Source organism: Alexandromys fortis, unplaced genomic scaffold, assembly GCF_014885135.2.
Source record: "Alexandromys fortis isolate MF-2015 unplaced genomic scaffold, M_Fortis_MF-2015_v1.1 scaffold_68, whole genome shotgun sequence".
In the NCBI taxonomy this organism is placed as follows: Eukaryota; Metazoa; Chordata; class Mammalia; order Rodentia; family Cricetidae; genus Alexandromys; species Alexandromys fortis.
In genome coordinates this window covers 1,081,313-1,097,544 of record NW_026067948.1, presented here as the reverse complement: position 1 = coordinate 1,097,544, position 16,232 = coordinate 1,081,313, and the positions used below count along the sequence as shown (strand labels likewise).

The following is a 16,232-nucleotide window of genomic DNA, read 5'->3' as shown; positions in this document are numbered from 1 at the left end:
CTGCGGCGCGGTGCTCTGACGTCACGGCCGCGCCCGGAGCTGCCCGAAGGAGGGTTTGAATATGTCGCGCCAGCTGAGAACGTCAAGGTTTGACCCTCGTGCGGGATTTCACGCGGAGGGCAAGGACAGCGGCTCCTCAGTTCCCCAGGGCCTCCTGAAGGCGGCGAGGAGCAGTGGGCAGCTCAACTTGGCGGGAAGGAACCTCGGGGAAGGTGAGGTAGGGCGTAGACGGCCTCTCCCGAGGCTGGGCGGGCGGGTCCCCTGTGCACCCACCCGCGTCGTCTCTTGGAAGAGGTCCTGCTAGGACAGTGGGCATGGCTTGCACGGAGTGTTCCTTGGGATTAACATCGTCGTTTGGGAGTAAATTAGCTATGAGATAGATGATAGGCAAGTACTTTGTTTGACCTTACTCTTCATTTAGACTTAAACACCCAGAAAGTGGAGTTATTGCTGTGGTAAACTATGTGGTTTCTATGACATTCGGACTGTTTTATGGCTGGAATGTGGAATGTTTTGGAACGTAGGTCTAGGAAAGACCGAATGCTATGGGCAGGGCTTAATGGGCTATTTTTTTTAAAAATGGGAAGTTGAAGGATACGGATGCAGACAATGGAGATCTGACCCCTGAGGTTTCATAAGGAGACAAGGACTTCGTTATCAGCCATTCGCATTTTGTTTGGGGCAAGAATGTGGCTTTCCTTCTACCCATGTCCTAAGTACCTGAGGGAGTTTGAATTGAAGATGAAGTACTACTGATTTGTTTGGCAGAGGCAATTTTGTTTTCCCGAGACAGAGTTTCTCTGTAGCTTTGGAGCCTGTCCTGGAACTAGCTCTTGTAGACCAGGCTGGCCTCGAGCTCACAGAGATCTGCCTGCCTCTTCCTTCTGAGTGCTGGGATTAAAGGCGTGCCTCATCACCGCCCTGCAAGAGGCACTTTTAGCATGACGGCCTTCAGGCTGGTGCTGAAAGGGCAGTTATATTTGATAAGAGGGTCAGTATCATTGTAGAGAAGCCCCCTTCACTGCAGTGGGACAGTAATAGGAAAGTGTTTTTCTAGGATCAGCACAGTTTGGCCTGTGCGTGGGTCTGTTGGGGTTGACGATGCTAATTGACTTTTTAAAAATCTCAGTATCCTTTCTGAATTTTTCTTCCATGTTGCTGACTTTTCCATCCGTATTGTTAATGTTTTCATCTGTTCCACTGACTTTCTTCCCTAAGGCTAGATTGAAATCATCTGCTTGTTTGTATATTTTAATTTATTGATAATGTCTTACCAGAAAATTTGAAAGTTTCATGTGGCATTTTGCCTATTTTAATACCTTGAAGAGCAGTTGCAATATTTGAGGGTTCATATTTCCTTGCTTTTTTCGTGCTTTTTTAAAAAATAGCTCTGTGATGAAGTTTGTACATCTGTCAGTTTGGATATGTAGTCTGGAGTTTTGAAGGATGTCTGTATAGTGAAGACTGTTCTTGAAGGCTCTGTCTCCAATACCTCTCGTCAAAGAAGAAACAGACTGCTATGACTTCAGAACCATAAAGATATACATGCACTGAAAATCAGTTATTGCTCACTAATATACCATCACTGGTTGTCATGGTTAGGGTTGCTAACGTACTTCCCACCTGGTCCAGTCTCTCAAACGCCATTCACAGTGCTCCCAGTAAGCAGGAAGTAGTCTAGACAACAAAACCCAAATTCCCTGAACGATTCTTTATAAATGTTTGTTTACATTTAAAGGGGGGAGTTGCTATAGATACTTTGCATTGGTATGGTTTATTGATATAAATTTAACATCAATTTTGTTATATATATGTCTGCTCTTGATTAAGGTATTATGTTTGTGCAGCGCATTTAAAAATGTAATGTATAATTAAGGAATAGGGATTAATAGATACTCATTTATAATAGTCAAACTTGCAATCATGTTAGTTAGGTTTTCTAGATGTACAGAGATATATTTCAGTTAGATAATCTTCAAACCTTTCAAAGACCTATGGAATATGGCATTTAAAATGTTTTAAAGACTTAGGACTTTTCTTGATAGTGAGACACATCTGCCCCTGGCAGCACCAATCTTCTTTAAGAGGCTGATGGGCATTGAAGAGGCTCCTTATGGAGTTTATTAGCCATTTGAGCTCTTGCCTGGACTGCTTGATGTTATGCTGTATGAACTGGACATGCAGGACTCACAGAAAAATGACTGCTGACAGTCCTTCGGGGTTCCTGTTTCATGAAAGAACAAAAAGAGTCTGCTAAACATTCAGCAGGACACAGAAGAAAGTGACTGACAAACTGCCAATATAGGTGGAACTGTCTTTGAAATTTCTTGCTTAATGGAAAAGTCTGCCAGATACTATGGGCCTGTGGACTGAAGATGGGTGCCCCAGTGTTACAAATGAACTTTGGGTGACTGCCCAGGCAGCAAGATGTCTCTGTCAATTCTAGAATTTTGGAAATTGCTTACAATACACTTCCTGTTTACTTGGGTAATATTATATCCTTCTGGATTCTTTGATGGAGTTGAAGACTAGATAATTATAGTTTTCCTTAGTTATGATAAAAGATAAAGTAGATATAAATATTGTAGCTGTAATTCTTGCTTGATATCTTTTTGTTATATATAATTTTACTATGTTAAAGTTAAAACCTTTTTTATGTAAACAGAAAAGGGGAAATGGTGTGGGAAGTCCTTCTGTATTTGTGTTGCTTTTATTGGTTAATGACTAAAGCTGCTTTCGGCCAATGGCTTAACAGAATAAGGCTAGGCAGGAAACTTGAACAGGGATGTAGAAAGCTAGTAGGCCGAGACAGACACCTGGACGCCAGCGGAACCTTACCAGTAGGCCACAACCACATAGTGATGCACAGATGAATAGAAATGGGTTAATTTAAGCTGTAAGAGCTAGCTAGAAATACACTTAAGCTATTGGCCAAACAGTATTGCAATTGCTATAGTTTCTGTGTGTTTATTTTGGGCCTGGGTGGCTGGGAAGTGAACGAGCAGTCTCTGTTTACAGATAAGAAACAATTATGTCTGGTAAAATGGAGAGTAATTGCCAGGGTTGGATACTTTATAAACTCTGCTGGGAAATGGCTCTTCAGGGCTTAGACTGCAGTGCTGACATAGTTGTTGAACCCTGAGTTTATTTTCTTGATTACTCATTTTTTTTTTCACCTACAAAATGGGAATAGTAATAGCACATGTCTCAGAGTTGTTAGGAGATTTTAGTTTTGTATTTTGTGTTTTCAGTGCTAGTAATCAAACTCTGCCTCATGTCTGTGGCTCAGGCTGGGATTCAACCTCTCAGCTGATCTTTTACTCCATGAACTCTCGTGCTCTGAAACCATTACCCAAATTAAACACTTTCTTTTAGTAAGTTGCCTTTGTCATAGTGTTTTATCACAGCAATAGAAAAGTAACCAATACACACACTGAGCTCTCCTTTGGGCCCTGGGAATTATTTGGATTCATTTGTTAGCTAAGTATGCAATGAGTGTGTCCGTTAGTATTCATTTCATTTTTATTTTTCTCTTTTCTCTTTGGTATGCTGGTGATGGAGATAGTCCCTCAGTGTGTTTGGAGAATAAATGTGGACATCCCTGAGGAGGCCAATCAGAATCTTTCATTCAGCTCTACTGAACGATGGTGGGACCAGACAGATCTGACCAAACTCATCATCTCCAGCAATAAACTCCAGTCTCTCTCTGACGACCTCCGGCTCTTGCCTGCCCTCACTGTTCTTGATGTAAGTTGACCATAATTATGGTATTTTAGTTGAAAAGACTTAGTTTATGCCAAATGGAAGAGCTAAATTTATGCTTTGCTAAACAGGAAACCTTCCTTGCTGAGCATGTAGAATGCAAGATAAATGACAGTCTGAGTCAGAAGGTTGGCTGCATCTTCCAAGCACACAGTCCTGGAGGAAACCCTGGGTTTAAATGAGTCAGTGTGTGCAAACAGAACTGGCACCTGGCTGTATTTTTTCTTTGTTACCTTTTATTTTAGTCACCAAGGCAAGTACAGGACTCAGGGCATCTTACATTCTGGTTTTCTTAGCCTCAGACTGAAACTGTTCAACTGAATTTTTTGTGTGTTTAATTGAGTCTGTTTTGTAGTGCAGGTTTTCTTGTCATGGGGTAAGTGAAGTACAAAGGATTTATTTCAGAATCTTTAGGCTCTTAGTGTACTTGGCAATGGCAGTGTCCCTTCCGTTCATGTGGAAATGATGGATGTAGGTAGTGCCATTCTTGGAGGTGTGTTTGTTTTGTCTGTAAAATAACAAACAACAGTCTGTCCTACTCTGAGGTCCTTTGTGCTGTGCAGACAGTATGAGTCTGAGAATATGAAGCTATTCTCCTGCTCATGTCTGTCTGTTCTGTGTGTGACCTGAGTAGACCAGCAGAGCCCTGCCTAAATCCTACTAGGGTCAAGTTTGTGTTTGTCTCTTTTCGTTTTGGTAATGTTTAAATTCCTAACTTGTTACTTCACGATTTCTGAGTAACAGTTTGGTTACAGTAACAGTTTGTATATTGATACACAGAGATTACTAATCACCCAACACGTAGCCATTGAGTTTGAAGAATGGGTTTAGTAAATAATTTTGTTCAGTGTCAAAGCTCAAATATTGCTAATTGTCAGACTAAGAATGTTGACTTTGCCTTGTATTCATTTTAGATACATGATAATCAGCTGACATCGCTCCCTTCAGCTATCAGAGAGCTAGACAATCTTCAGAAACTTAATGTCAGGTAAAGTGTGCACCTGTTTCTAAGATTTGCAGTTACAGCGGTCTGAACTTGAAATCCCTTTCCTTCACATAGAAAATCACCTGGAGCCGCAGGGGGAAGCAGGGTTGAACGCTTGTCAGACTCTGTATTCTACCCTAGATCACATTGCGGGTCCAGGTGATTTTCTATGTGAAGAAAAGTATGGTGTAATATAATTAATACAAAGTTCCTGGTATTTCATTTTCCCTGTTATATGAAAGCTAACATAAGAAAATAGGGTAAATTTATAATTAAATAGTTAAGCTGTGATGCACCTGGAGACTTGTTCATGTATCTCTTTTGGTGTTTTTCAAGACAGGGTTTCTGTGTGTAACAGCCATGGCTATCCTGGACTTGCACTGTAGACCAGGTTGGCCTCGAACTTCCAGGGATCTGCCTGCTCTGCCTCCTGAGTACTGGGATTAAAGGCATGCACCACTATGCCCTGTAATCAGTAAAGGTTAACTCCAGTTAAAAACAGAGGAAAATGCACTAACTTTTATGCTGAACAAAGGCATTGCTGGCCCGGGTGGTAGTGGCACACACCTTTAATCCCAGCACTCAGGAGGCTAAGACAGGCGGATCTCTGAGTTTGAAGCCAGCCTGGTCTATAGAGTGACTTCCAGGACAGGCAGCAAAGCTACCGAGAAACCTGTCTCGAAAAACACCATCGAAACAAAAACCAAAGGCACTGCTGAGATTTGAATCCAGGATCTCCTGTTTACTAGACAGGTGCTTTAACTAACTAAGCCACAGCACCAAGGCCTCATTCGTCTCTTAATTACCAGGAAGTGTATTGTCCTGCTGCAACTTTTACATCAGCAGGTTGAGTGTCTCTTTAGAAGACTTCAAATAAAAAGGCCAAGCAAGTATAGAAACAAATTGAGTATTGCCACACCTACCAGACCTGAAAATAGAAATAACAGCTTTTGTTTTGGATGTGAAATTAAAACCCCACCTCTGTCAGATATAGCTAGAGGGGCTGGAGAGATGGATGGGTCAACAGTTAGAACATTGTATACTCTTCTAGAGATCTGAAAAACAGCAGCTCATATCTGTCCACAACTTTAGTTTTGGAGTATCCAACACTCTTCTGGCATCAGTACACGTCAGACACACAGACATGCATCCAGCAGAATACCTAGACACATAAAAATAAATGTTAGGAAAAAAATATATTTAGTTTTGTTGTAATATGTATGCAAACATTTTTTCACAAACAATATAAAAATTTAAGAGTTCAGTAAGTCCCTTTCATATTGTATTTTAAATAATCAGATTATAAGCAAGCAACCAAAAGTTTACAAATTGTTAACTTCGTTGATTTAGATTTCTGCTGATGAGTGTATATTTTGGAGATATGGATTTTGATAAACACTTGGACAGATAGCACCATTTGATTTTTATGATGAGTCTATGTGGTTAGTTGACAAAAATGCCTTTAAGTATTTCTTATGTATCTTATATAGTCTACCAAGTCACTCAGCATTTATTTTATTAACCAATAGCCATAACAAACTGGAAATGCTTCCTGAAGAAATTACAAGTTTAAAAAACCTGAAGGCGCTGCACCTCCAACACAATGAGCTGACATGCCTACCTGAAGGCTTTGAGCAACTTTCCAGCCTAGAAGATTTAGTAAGTGGGGATTCTTTGATGTTTGCATGATTTGGGACTGGTGGGAATTTTTACTAGACTGAAGAAATAAATTATGATTCAAATTGTAGGACACAGGCAGCTGACTTTGTGAGTAGCTTACCAGAAATTATTGCTAAGTTACTAACTGTAAACTTGATTTCTTTGTTATCAAGTGAATTTTAGGTTATAATTCAGAAATAGAGTTTGGAAGAGAAACAATGGACCTGCCTTCGTTATTCAATCAGAAAATCATAATTACAATTTCAGAGTATCTAACACTCTTCCAGTTACCAGAGTGTAGCTGGAGTTACAGAAAGTGTGAGTCATGTCGGTGCTGGGACCCAAACCTGGGCTTCACCATTCAGTGCTCTTAACCCCTGAACAGTCTGCCCAGTCCTATCCCAGAGTCTTTTATACCTTAATGGATAGAGGGGAGCAGTCCTCAAAGTACATCAGTTCTTTTTTCCTGTCCTCTATTAATATGTCTACTTTCTGTGCTAGCCGATGGCCCTGCTGCCCTGCATATCCCAGTCTACTCCAGTTTTCAGACTGATACCTTTTCTGGCAAATCTTTCATGCTGCCTGTTCACCTTCCTTGACTAGAGTCAGCCGTAAGTCAGTACAATATTGTTTTAATAATTTTAAGACGAAAACCATAGACAGTTTATATATGACAAGTTAAGTAGGTCTGACCCTTAATACAGTGAGAAACCCAGGCTTATACAACAACAGGAAATTTGTCCTAAGTCATGCAGCTGAAAAAGAATGAAATTAAATTTTAAAGATGGTAGTTTGCTTCCAAAGCACATTCCTTTTTTTTCCTCTATAAATGAGTGAGATTCTACCATAAGGTGTTTCAATAGGAAGGCTCAGTCCTCTGACTGAGAGGCTTCAGCCCATAGTATGTGTTCTCATTATTTTCCACTGATCTCTTGTCCTTGCATGTTTTAGAAAACTGAGTTATTATTTTAGCCATAAGTTTTATTTCTTATTAATGGACAAGTTATTTCTGAGTGTTTAAGTATTTATTTTGTATGTATACCTTCCTAAGGCACGATTAATAAAAACTCAGAGACAGATATTGGGGTTCAACCTGAAGACCAGAAAAGCAAAGCAGCCAGTCTCTGGATCTTACCTTGACCTCAGTCCAAAAATGGTGACCATTTTAATACTGTTTAGAAGTTAGAAAATTATTTACTAAAATAATTTGAGTTCTTCACATGGTTTCAGAATTTCTTAGTTGGAAACTCTTCTTTGTCAGTAACTCATTTTGGAAAAATTTTGGGATTATGCAAAGACTGTAAAACTACAGTGAGGAGAGTTCCCAAATGCCCTTCAATCTGACTTCCAATTTTATTTTTTAGAATATTTATTTATTCTTTGAAAATTTTATACATGTATGCCATGTATCTTGATCATGCCCACCCCAACTTTTCCTTCCCAACCCATCTCATACCCCCACATTTTTTTGTTTGGTTTGGTTAGTTTTTCAAGATAGGGTTTCTCTGTGTAGCTGTGGCTGTCGTGGAACTCACTCTGTGGCCAGGATGGCCTCAAACTCACAGAGATCCGTCTGCCTCTGCCTCCTGAGTGCAGGTGTTAAAGGCGTGCGCCACCACTGCCCAACTTAGGCCCTCACATTTTCATTTCCTTTGTGTGTGTGTGTTACCTGGTGCATTCTGTTAGTGCTGCCTGTTGGAATGTTGACTTGGCTTGCTTGTGTGCAGCTGACCACAGCTGCTGTGAGTTGAGTGGCTATGCCATCCTCCAGCTCTTACATTTCATTCTACCACTTCTTCCCCAGTGCTCCTGCACTTTAAGGGATGTGGATGTCTCTCTCAGGACTGAGCACTCACGTTTTTCAGCACGTTGACTAGCTGTGTTTATAGTAACTGTGGCCCACCTCAAGAAACTTTTGTAGTCAAGATGAGAGCAGCACTTATCTATGCTTATAAACGTTTAGAAGGCAGTTTAACAGTGTGACCACTTAGCAATACCACAGTAGTAAGATCCCGTACCTCACCTCCAGTGCCCATGAGCTTTTGACTGTGTTTACAATGCCAGCCTGAATTCTCTTCCGTGGTGCAGGCCTCACATCCAAGCATAAAGCTGTTGTTACCCTTGTAACAGTCAAGCCACTACTGTAGGTGCATCTTGCCTAGCAGATCAGTATTGCAGCATGCACAGTCCAGTATTGAGTAAGCTTGTTGTATCCTTTCTCCCCCAGTGGCTGCACCTTCTGGCATTCTGAGAGCTAGCCAACGTGGAGGACATTTCCTATTGAATTCAGATTATCTTTGCCCTGCAACCAGTGTATGATGTCTTCAACAATAGGGTCTTACCACCATCTAGTTATGGTGGACAGCCAAAAGCAATGCCAATAGCCTGTGTTGCTGTGGGGGGATCTTTGAGACCTTTCTGACCAATAACTCATAGGGAGGTAAGCTATGCCTGGCACTGAGATTTTTGTTTAATGACCCATGTCTTCTGGAAGCAATTCTGTCTACCAATGTTAAAATGCCCTTTTCTTTAAATTTTACATAAATACACACACACACACACACACTCATGCATATAAAGTTTTGTTCTTAATTATATTTATGTGTATACCTGTGGAGGCCAGAAGAGGGCATTAGATCACCTGGTCTTAGAGTTATAGGTAGGTAGAAAGCTGCCTGACATGGGTACTAGGACCCAAACTCAGGTCCTCTGCAAGAGCAGTATGAACTCTTAACCATTAAGCTATCTTTCTGGCCTCTTTAATTGTATTTTTTACCTAGGTTACACGGTACTGGGTTTTTTGTTTTTTGAAAAGGATTTTTCATACATCCTAGGTTTGTGTAACCCACCCCCACTCTTTCTGCTTCTCCACCCCCTTCCTATCGTTACTTAACCCTTTACCTTCTTTTGTGTCACATGGTCTACTGCAGAGGGCTTGCATAGTGAGGGGAGACTGGGGATTAGTAGACACTGTCAGGTACAATTCTTTTGAAATAAGAACTGATTTTAATTCCTGCCCATGACTTTGGTGGCTATGTAGTGGACCTGCAGGTGTTGAAGAGGAGCATTTGAATGAATATGGTCTATGAGATGGTGGCTGAAGTTGAAAATACCTATTCTTCTGAAGTTACATCTCATGTTAAAATTCCTTCATAGCTCTGAAATTTCTTTCATGGATCTGTTTACTGCTATTTAGTCACTGATAGGTTCATTTCCTCCTCTCTTTAAAGGATCTTTCAAGCAATCGTCTTGCAGCTGTGCCTGCTGGTTTTGCTTTGCTGTCCAGTCTGCTGCGGCTCAATCTTTCCAGTAACCAGTTGAAAAGTTTGCCAGCAGAAATAAGCAGAATGAAAAGTAAATCTCCATATTAAGTACTGTATGAATTCAACGTTAATGCAGCTTTCTTTTAGAAAAATAAGAGGATAATTATAGAGAAAGTAAAATTTTTTGATTTTCTCCAGACCATTATAACTAGGGTTTGCCTAAAGAATGTCTACCAAAACCCATGTAGGCTCAGGACAGAATGAAATGTGACTGGGGAGTAGAGGACAGTGCACACTGGGCAACTGATGGAGACTCTGCTTCCTGCTGTCTCAGTGAGTTTATTCACCATCCTCTCCTCCTCAGCTGTCTCCACTTGTGATGTGCGGGGATACAGCTGTAGCTTTTCCGCAGCTTGGGAGTAATATCAAGTGGGAACCCTGTTTTGCTTTAGTGCCCAGAGTGTTAATCTTTTTTTTAAATAATGCAATATCAAAAGTGAGTGCTTTTGTTCGTTCCTCATCGCCAATGTGTAGTGTTGCAGAGATAACATTGAAGGACACAGGTGCACTTGGGTGCCTCTGTCTTTGTATTCTTAACTGTCTCAGCTCTTGATTTAGAGTGTAAACTTTTTTGTTTAAAGGCAGAAAACAGTATTTCTGGGTTCATGATTGGACGACAGCACCTATTGTAAACCGCTTATCATAGCTAGTCTTTTGGCTAATAATCTTTAATACTTTTTTCAAGAAAATATAATTAAAAGTTATATAGTGAGAAATTGATACAGATTTTGAGTTATACTATTTCATGTAACTCAGGCTAGCCTCAGACCTGGCCTTGGTCTTCCTGCTTCCACCTGCCTAGTGCTGGGATTACACAGGGCAGTTACCATGCCCCACTCCTACTCATATTTTTAAGTCTCTATTTTATGAGAGATTTTTATGAAAAAAAAAAATCACATAAATGTGATTTTTATACAACTGATTATAGATAAGTTTGAATTAAATTGTGTATCTTTGATGCTTTACTCTTCTGTTAAAGAAATTATTTTGGGCAGGCCTTGACCTAAAGTACTGGAACTTAAGATCCTACTTATCTTTGCCATTTTCAAAAATGTCACTACACTGAACTGAGCAGCATGTAACGAGAAGGACAATGTAGTGAGGAGGACAGACGCCCTCTCTCCAGAATCGAATGGAGAAGTATCCAGGAGATGAAGATGCTGGAAGTAAAGTCATTCTTTAAATACAGAGTTTGATCTTATTGTACAGATTAGTTAGATATTAGGGAAGCCATGTTAGAGCTAGGGAAATCTATGAGCCTGTAGGCTGAAGATGGATGCCCCAGTGTTACAAAAGAACTTTGGGTGGCTGTCCAGGCAGTAAGATGTCTCTGTCAAGTCTAGAGGTTTGGCAGTTGCTTCTACTTCCTGTTTACTTAGGTCATATTATATCCTTCTAGGGTCTTTGATGGAGTTGAAGACTAGATAGTTATAATAGTTTTTCTTAGTTAGGTTAAAAGATAAATTAGATACAAAACTTTAGACTTCAAAGATAGGATAGATGATAGAGTACTTAATTTGCCAAATGTAAATCCATATACAGAAAGATATCTCACATCATCAAATGCTTATGACAGAATGCGTGCGTGCAAGCATGAGGTTCTGAGTCTGGATTCCTGGCACACATGTAGACCTCAGTGCAGGAGAAGTGAGGTCCGAGTTCATTAAGAGACCCTTCAAAACATGGGTGTGAAAGAGAAGATACTGAACAGCAACATCTGTTCTTCACATGCAGAAGCATATGTGTCTGTATGCAAACATATGTATACATGTATGTTTGCACACAGAAAAGATGGTTGAGAAAAGGAAGAGGCAACATGGATAGGTAAAAGAATGGGAAAGAGTATAGAGAAATCCAAGGCTTGCATAAAGATACAAATCTGTCCAAGCCACTGCTTGCCATAGGACAGGTTCATCACATTCCCTCATCCATCAAATATACATACATCTTTAGATGCCTTTAGTTGCACTCAGCTCTTTTAAAGACTGTAATTGAGAGCGGTGTAGCTTATACCACTCATATACTTAAGAGTAGCTTAGCAGAGAACCTGTGCTTTTAACTGTATTTCAAAGATGGTCTGGACTATTCAATATTGATTTTTAACATTACCATTTATCTTTAATTAAATGTAAAAATCAATTTTCACTCATTCAGTTCAAGGACACATCCATGTTTTTGATATGTATAAGAACAAGCTCAGAAGTCTTCATTGTGACATGTTTATTAGGTCTGCTAGTTTTCTGTGTTAAAGTATTTTTTTATTATCTTTGAATATGTATTGTAGGATTGAAGCATTTGGATTGTGACTCCAATCTCCTAGAGACTGTGCCCCCTGATGTGGGCAGCATGGAATCACTGGAATTGCTTTATTTGCGGAGGAATAAATTACGTGTTCTACCTGAATTTCCTTCTTCTAGGCAACTAAAGGTACTATTTAGTTAATACTTATACCATTGTGTGTTTCCCCAAAGTTATTTATGAAGTTGAGGTTTTTAAAAAGTAGCTAATCTTTGATCATAAGTAGTCCATAGATTGTATTTTTCTTTGTTGATGTCTTTCAACATTTCAGTCTACTACTGAGAGTACTGATAATTTGTTGGTGATGGAAAGAGATGATCATTTTCCAGAGTAGGACTTGGTGTGCTTCACGTGGTAAGTCGTTTTTGTCTGGAGGGGACCTTCTAGTGAGGTTAGGAGCTCTGCTGTGTGCTGTGCTGTGTGAGGTCCTTGTAGTGAGGTGAGGAGCTCTGCTGTGTGCTGTGTGAGGTCCTTGTAGTGAGGTGAGGAGCTCTGCCATGTGCTGTTTGAGGTCCTTGTAGTGAGGTGAGGAGCTCTGCTGTGTGCTGTGCTGTGTGAGGCCTTGTAGTGAGGTGAGGAGCTCTGCCGTGTGCTGTGTGAGGCCCTTAGCCGCCGTGGGGGAGGTGTGGGCCTCATTCTTCGTTCTGCCACCTTTCAGGTTTTTCTGATTGCAGTGACATTTCCAGAATTAATTTTTTGGCTCTAACATTTGGTGTAACATTAATGCTGCCTCCTGCTGGATTTGCTCTGCCTTAGTTCTCTTTTGGTGTCAGGAATGTTTCTTTTAAATTGAATCATAATGGTGAATTTTTAAAAGTGCTGGGAAATTTCATTCACTATGGTAAGTTTTTATTGGTAGTTTTAAATTCTGTTAGGAAGGTGGTATATGTAATGGTCTCTAGTGATAATTCTGTAGCACTTGTTACTGTGGAAACAAGTTTGAATTGGATTCAGTTGTTCTGAAACTAGTTCTTCATCAGTATTGTGCATAGATTTATACACATAAATGTAACTAATAAATTGTTTCTCTGTTCTAGTGTTATAAAGAATGTTTCTGCCAGGTTGAACAATGCTTATTTTAAATTGTCAAAAAATGTTTTCCTTTCATCGTATTTTCTCAGGTTATATCTAAATACCATGATAATTACAGTGTTGATTTTTCTCTGTGTTGTGGTGATTTAGAACCAGGAGTATTCACACTTGTTTTCATTGTGTAGTGTAAGCTGAATGAAATTTCCTATACCTGGTTTCATAGGAATTGCATCTCGGTGAAAACCAGATCGAAATGTTAGGCGCAGAACATCTTCAGCACCTGCAGGCCATCCTGGTGCTGGACCTAAGGGGTAACAAGCTGCGGTCTGTGCCCGAGGAAATGTCCCTGCTGCAGTCTCTGGAAAGGCTTGACTTGAGCAACAACGACATCAGTAGGTATGTGTAAAGATTAAATGGCTAGAAATTTGAACTCATTCTGCATTGGATTGTGTTTTTGTAAGTCCTTTAACAAAACTCTTAGTTATGTATTGAGCTCATACTGTATAGAGAGAAAGATTATTTTCTTCCTTGACAGCCAAGTACTGGGATTAAAGCATGCACCCACCACATCTGACTTATTTAAGAACTCTTAAGGGCTGTTTTGAATTATTTTCGCACATGGCCTCATCTCCAGATAGTTATTATTCATGCTTTGACAGAACAAATATTTCATAGGTATCTATTGGGCTTGGATTATGGACCTAGAATTGAGAGAAACATAAGTGCTTGGGTGACAAAGGGTTTATGATTAGAGAACTTAGGCAGGATCAAGACTAGAGTGAAGCAGGTTAGTTGCCTGGTGCTACACACCTGAGTTCCAGCAGCTGATCTTTAAATTGGGATGTTTAATTTCATGTGAAAGTTGGTGTGTATGATCCGTATGTACATCAGGAGGAAACAACACACACAGAGCTTTGGGAATTCTTAATAGGGTCCAAGTAGAGAAGTCTAAGAATTTAGGCCAAATAATCAGTTTTAATTAATTCAGAGCCACCAACACACCATGAAGACACTGCCCTTGAGTGCAAGCTAATTAGAGCAGATCGTTGATGGTGGTGAGTGTGGTGCTCTGGAAAGGGGTGTTTGTGGGTGGTAGGCTTTAAAGATGGCCTGTCAGTTAGCGCAGTAATATTTGTCACTAAGAAACATTTCTCAGTGCAGTTTGTTGGCAGCTGTGTGATGCTGCAGTGGCCACGGAGAGAAGGGGATGGAAATGAGGGAGATGAACCAGGATGACTGTCTTTAGTAGCTGATGGCTGGTTATGTTGGAGTTGGAGAAGAGCACCGGGGTACAGAAAGAATGGGGAGTTACTGTTTAGAACAGAACAGCCTTGGGCTGGAGAGGTGGCTCAGTGCTTCAGATCAGAGGTCCTGAGTTCAATTCCCAGCAACCACATGGTGGCTCACAACTATCTGTAATGAGACCTGGTGCCCTCTTCTGGCCTGCAGCAGACTTACAGGCAGAACTCTATATATAGTAAATAAATGGAAGGAAGCGGGGAGAGAGGGAGGAAGGATTAGTCTGCAGATCTCTCAGCATTATACAGCAAGGCACACAGTAGGTTTTGAGTGGATGATGAAAGGGGATGTGGTTTCCAGCCGTTGGAGCTGTTTGTGCCCTCCAGACCTTGTAATATGGAACTCCTCACTGCTGCTGGAGCTGCTTGCCAGGAGGTAGCCAGCCTTCTTGTGTCTGAAACACCATATCATTTTCCACTGGGTAGCTGTTTCCTAGGTGAGTTTGGGCTCACTAAAGAAGCAGTGAAGGAAAAAACAGATTGTAAGGTACTACTGAATTAGAATCTTACATAGTAAGAGCTTAGGGTTTGTTCTAGTTTTTGGAGGTGCCCTTGTGTAATTGGGTGAAGTCTGATTTATCACTGGGCTGGGATTGCTCATGGCTGGTTGTTTAGCATCTCTGTGAGCACTGGGCAGATAGAGTAGATGCCCTGTAGCAGCTTTAGTGTGAAGTTGGAAATGTGTCTGGCTGTCCCTTTGTGTGTTTAGAACATTTGTTTATTTTTTTGTTTGTTTGTTTGTTTGTTTGTTTTGCATACAATAGTCTGTCTGTATGTCTGCAGGCCAGAAGAGGGCACCAGACCTCCTTACAGATGGTTGTGAGCTACCATGTGGTTGCTGGGAATTGAACTCAGGACCTTTTGAAGAGCAGGCAATGCTCTTAACCACTGAGCCATCTCTCCAGCCCCTGTGTGTTTAGAACTTGAAGGGAAATATTTTAGGTTTGTTCATGGTTCCTCTTTGAGATTATTACATGGTATGTTGTTGTCATTTGTTACTTTATAATCATGCCTTTGGTTGCTTTAGACATACATGTAATGCTTCCCTGAAATCAATCTGTTCTGTAGTCTGCCCTGCTCATTGGGAAACCTTCATTTGAAATTCCTGGCACTAGAAGGAAATCCTCTAAGAACCATTCGAAGAGAAATTATAGCTGTAAGTTCTATTAGAATTTAGCACTTTATTTTTAAATTAAAATTGAGGCATACATGTTGATGCACAAACCTTGCAAGTGCGCCTTGCTAACGGTGAGCCTCTCTCTCCCCCTTTCAGAAAGGAACTCAAGAAGTCCTAAAATACCTGCGAAGCAAGATCAAAGGTACTGCCATTTCTTTCTGTATTTTCCAGAGGACCAGGGTTTAATTCAACTGTGTGTAAGTCTAGTCCCAGGGGTCTGACACCCTCTTCTTGACTCTGACAGTAATGCATGCAGGCAAAACATGCACACATAAAAAAATAAAAAAACAATAAAAGTTATAAAGGAATATGACCAAACTCCTAAGGAAGTTCTAAATAACAAAACATTTAATTAATACTACTAATGCTTCACTTGGTCTTTTATTCCTGTTGCTACTGTCTTTTGTTCTGTTTTTTGAGTGAAATATTCATATTGTGTTGGCTTGGGGCATAATTATTTAACAGTTTTCTCAAAGTAGTTATTTGATTCACAGTCATGTGACTCTGTCATGTGCTCTGTTGTGCTCCTGCTGCTGTAGCTCTTGTTGCTTTTGCTGTAGGATCGCTTCCGTTTCTGCGTATTAGTAAGGTCGTTGAATGTGTGAGTATGTTCACATGTCAGGAAAACATCCTTGTGTTTGCCTGTAAAACATCTTAGTGGTTTAATATCCAAAAGCTTCATTATTCAAATTGCCATA

General features: G+C 40.4%; 1 protein-coding gene across 2 annotated transcripts in view; it reads left to right on the top strand.

Moving 5' to 3' along the window:
* Nucleotides 1-20: 20 nt before the first annotated feature.
* Lrrc40 (leucine rich repeat containing 40) overlaps nucleotides 21-16,232 on the top strand; it is a 29,014-nt gene continuing 12,802 nt past the window's right edge. For both annotated transcript variants that reach the window (XM_050149467.1, XM_050149466.1), the window contains exons 1-9: nucleotides 21-212; nucleotides 3,566-3,747; nucleotides 4,677-4,750; nucleotides 6,277-6,406; nucleotides 9,637-9,760; nucleotides 12,014-12,156; nucleotides 13,283-13,455; nucleotides 15,426-15,513; nucleotides 15,631-15,676. In XM_050149467.1, coding sequence (XP_050005424.1) covers nucleotides 62-212; nucleotides 3,566-3,747; nucleotides 4,677-4,750; nucleotides 6,277-6,406; nucleotides 9,637-9,760; nucleotides 12,014-12,156; nucleotides 13,283-13,455; nucleotides 15,426-15,513; nucleotides 15,631-15,676 — 1,111 coding nt within the window. In that variant the 5' untranslated portion in view covers nucleotides 21-61. The remainder of the gene's footprint in view (nucleotides 213-3,565; nucleotides 3,748-4,676; nucleotides 4,751-6,276; nucleotides 6,407-9,636; nucleotides 9,761-12,013; nucleotides 12,157-13,282; nucleotides 13,456-15,425; nucleotides 15,514-15,630; nucleotides 15,677-16,232) is intronic.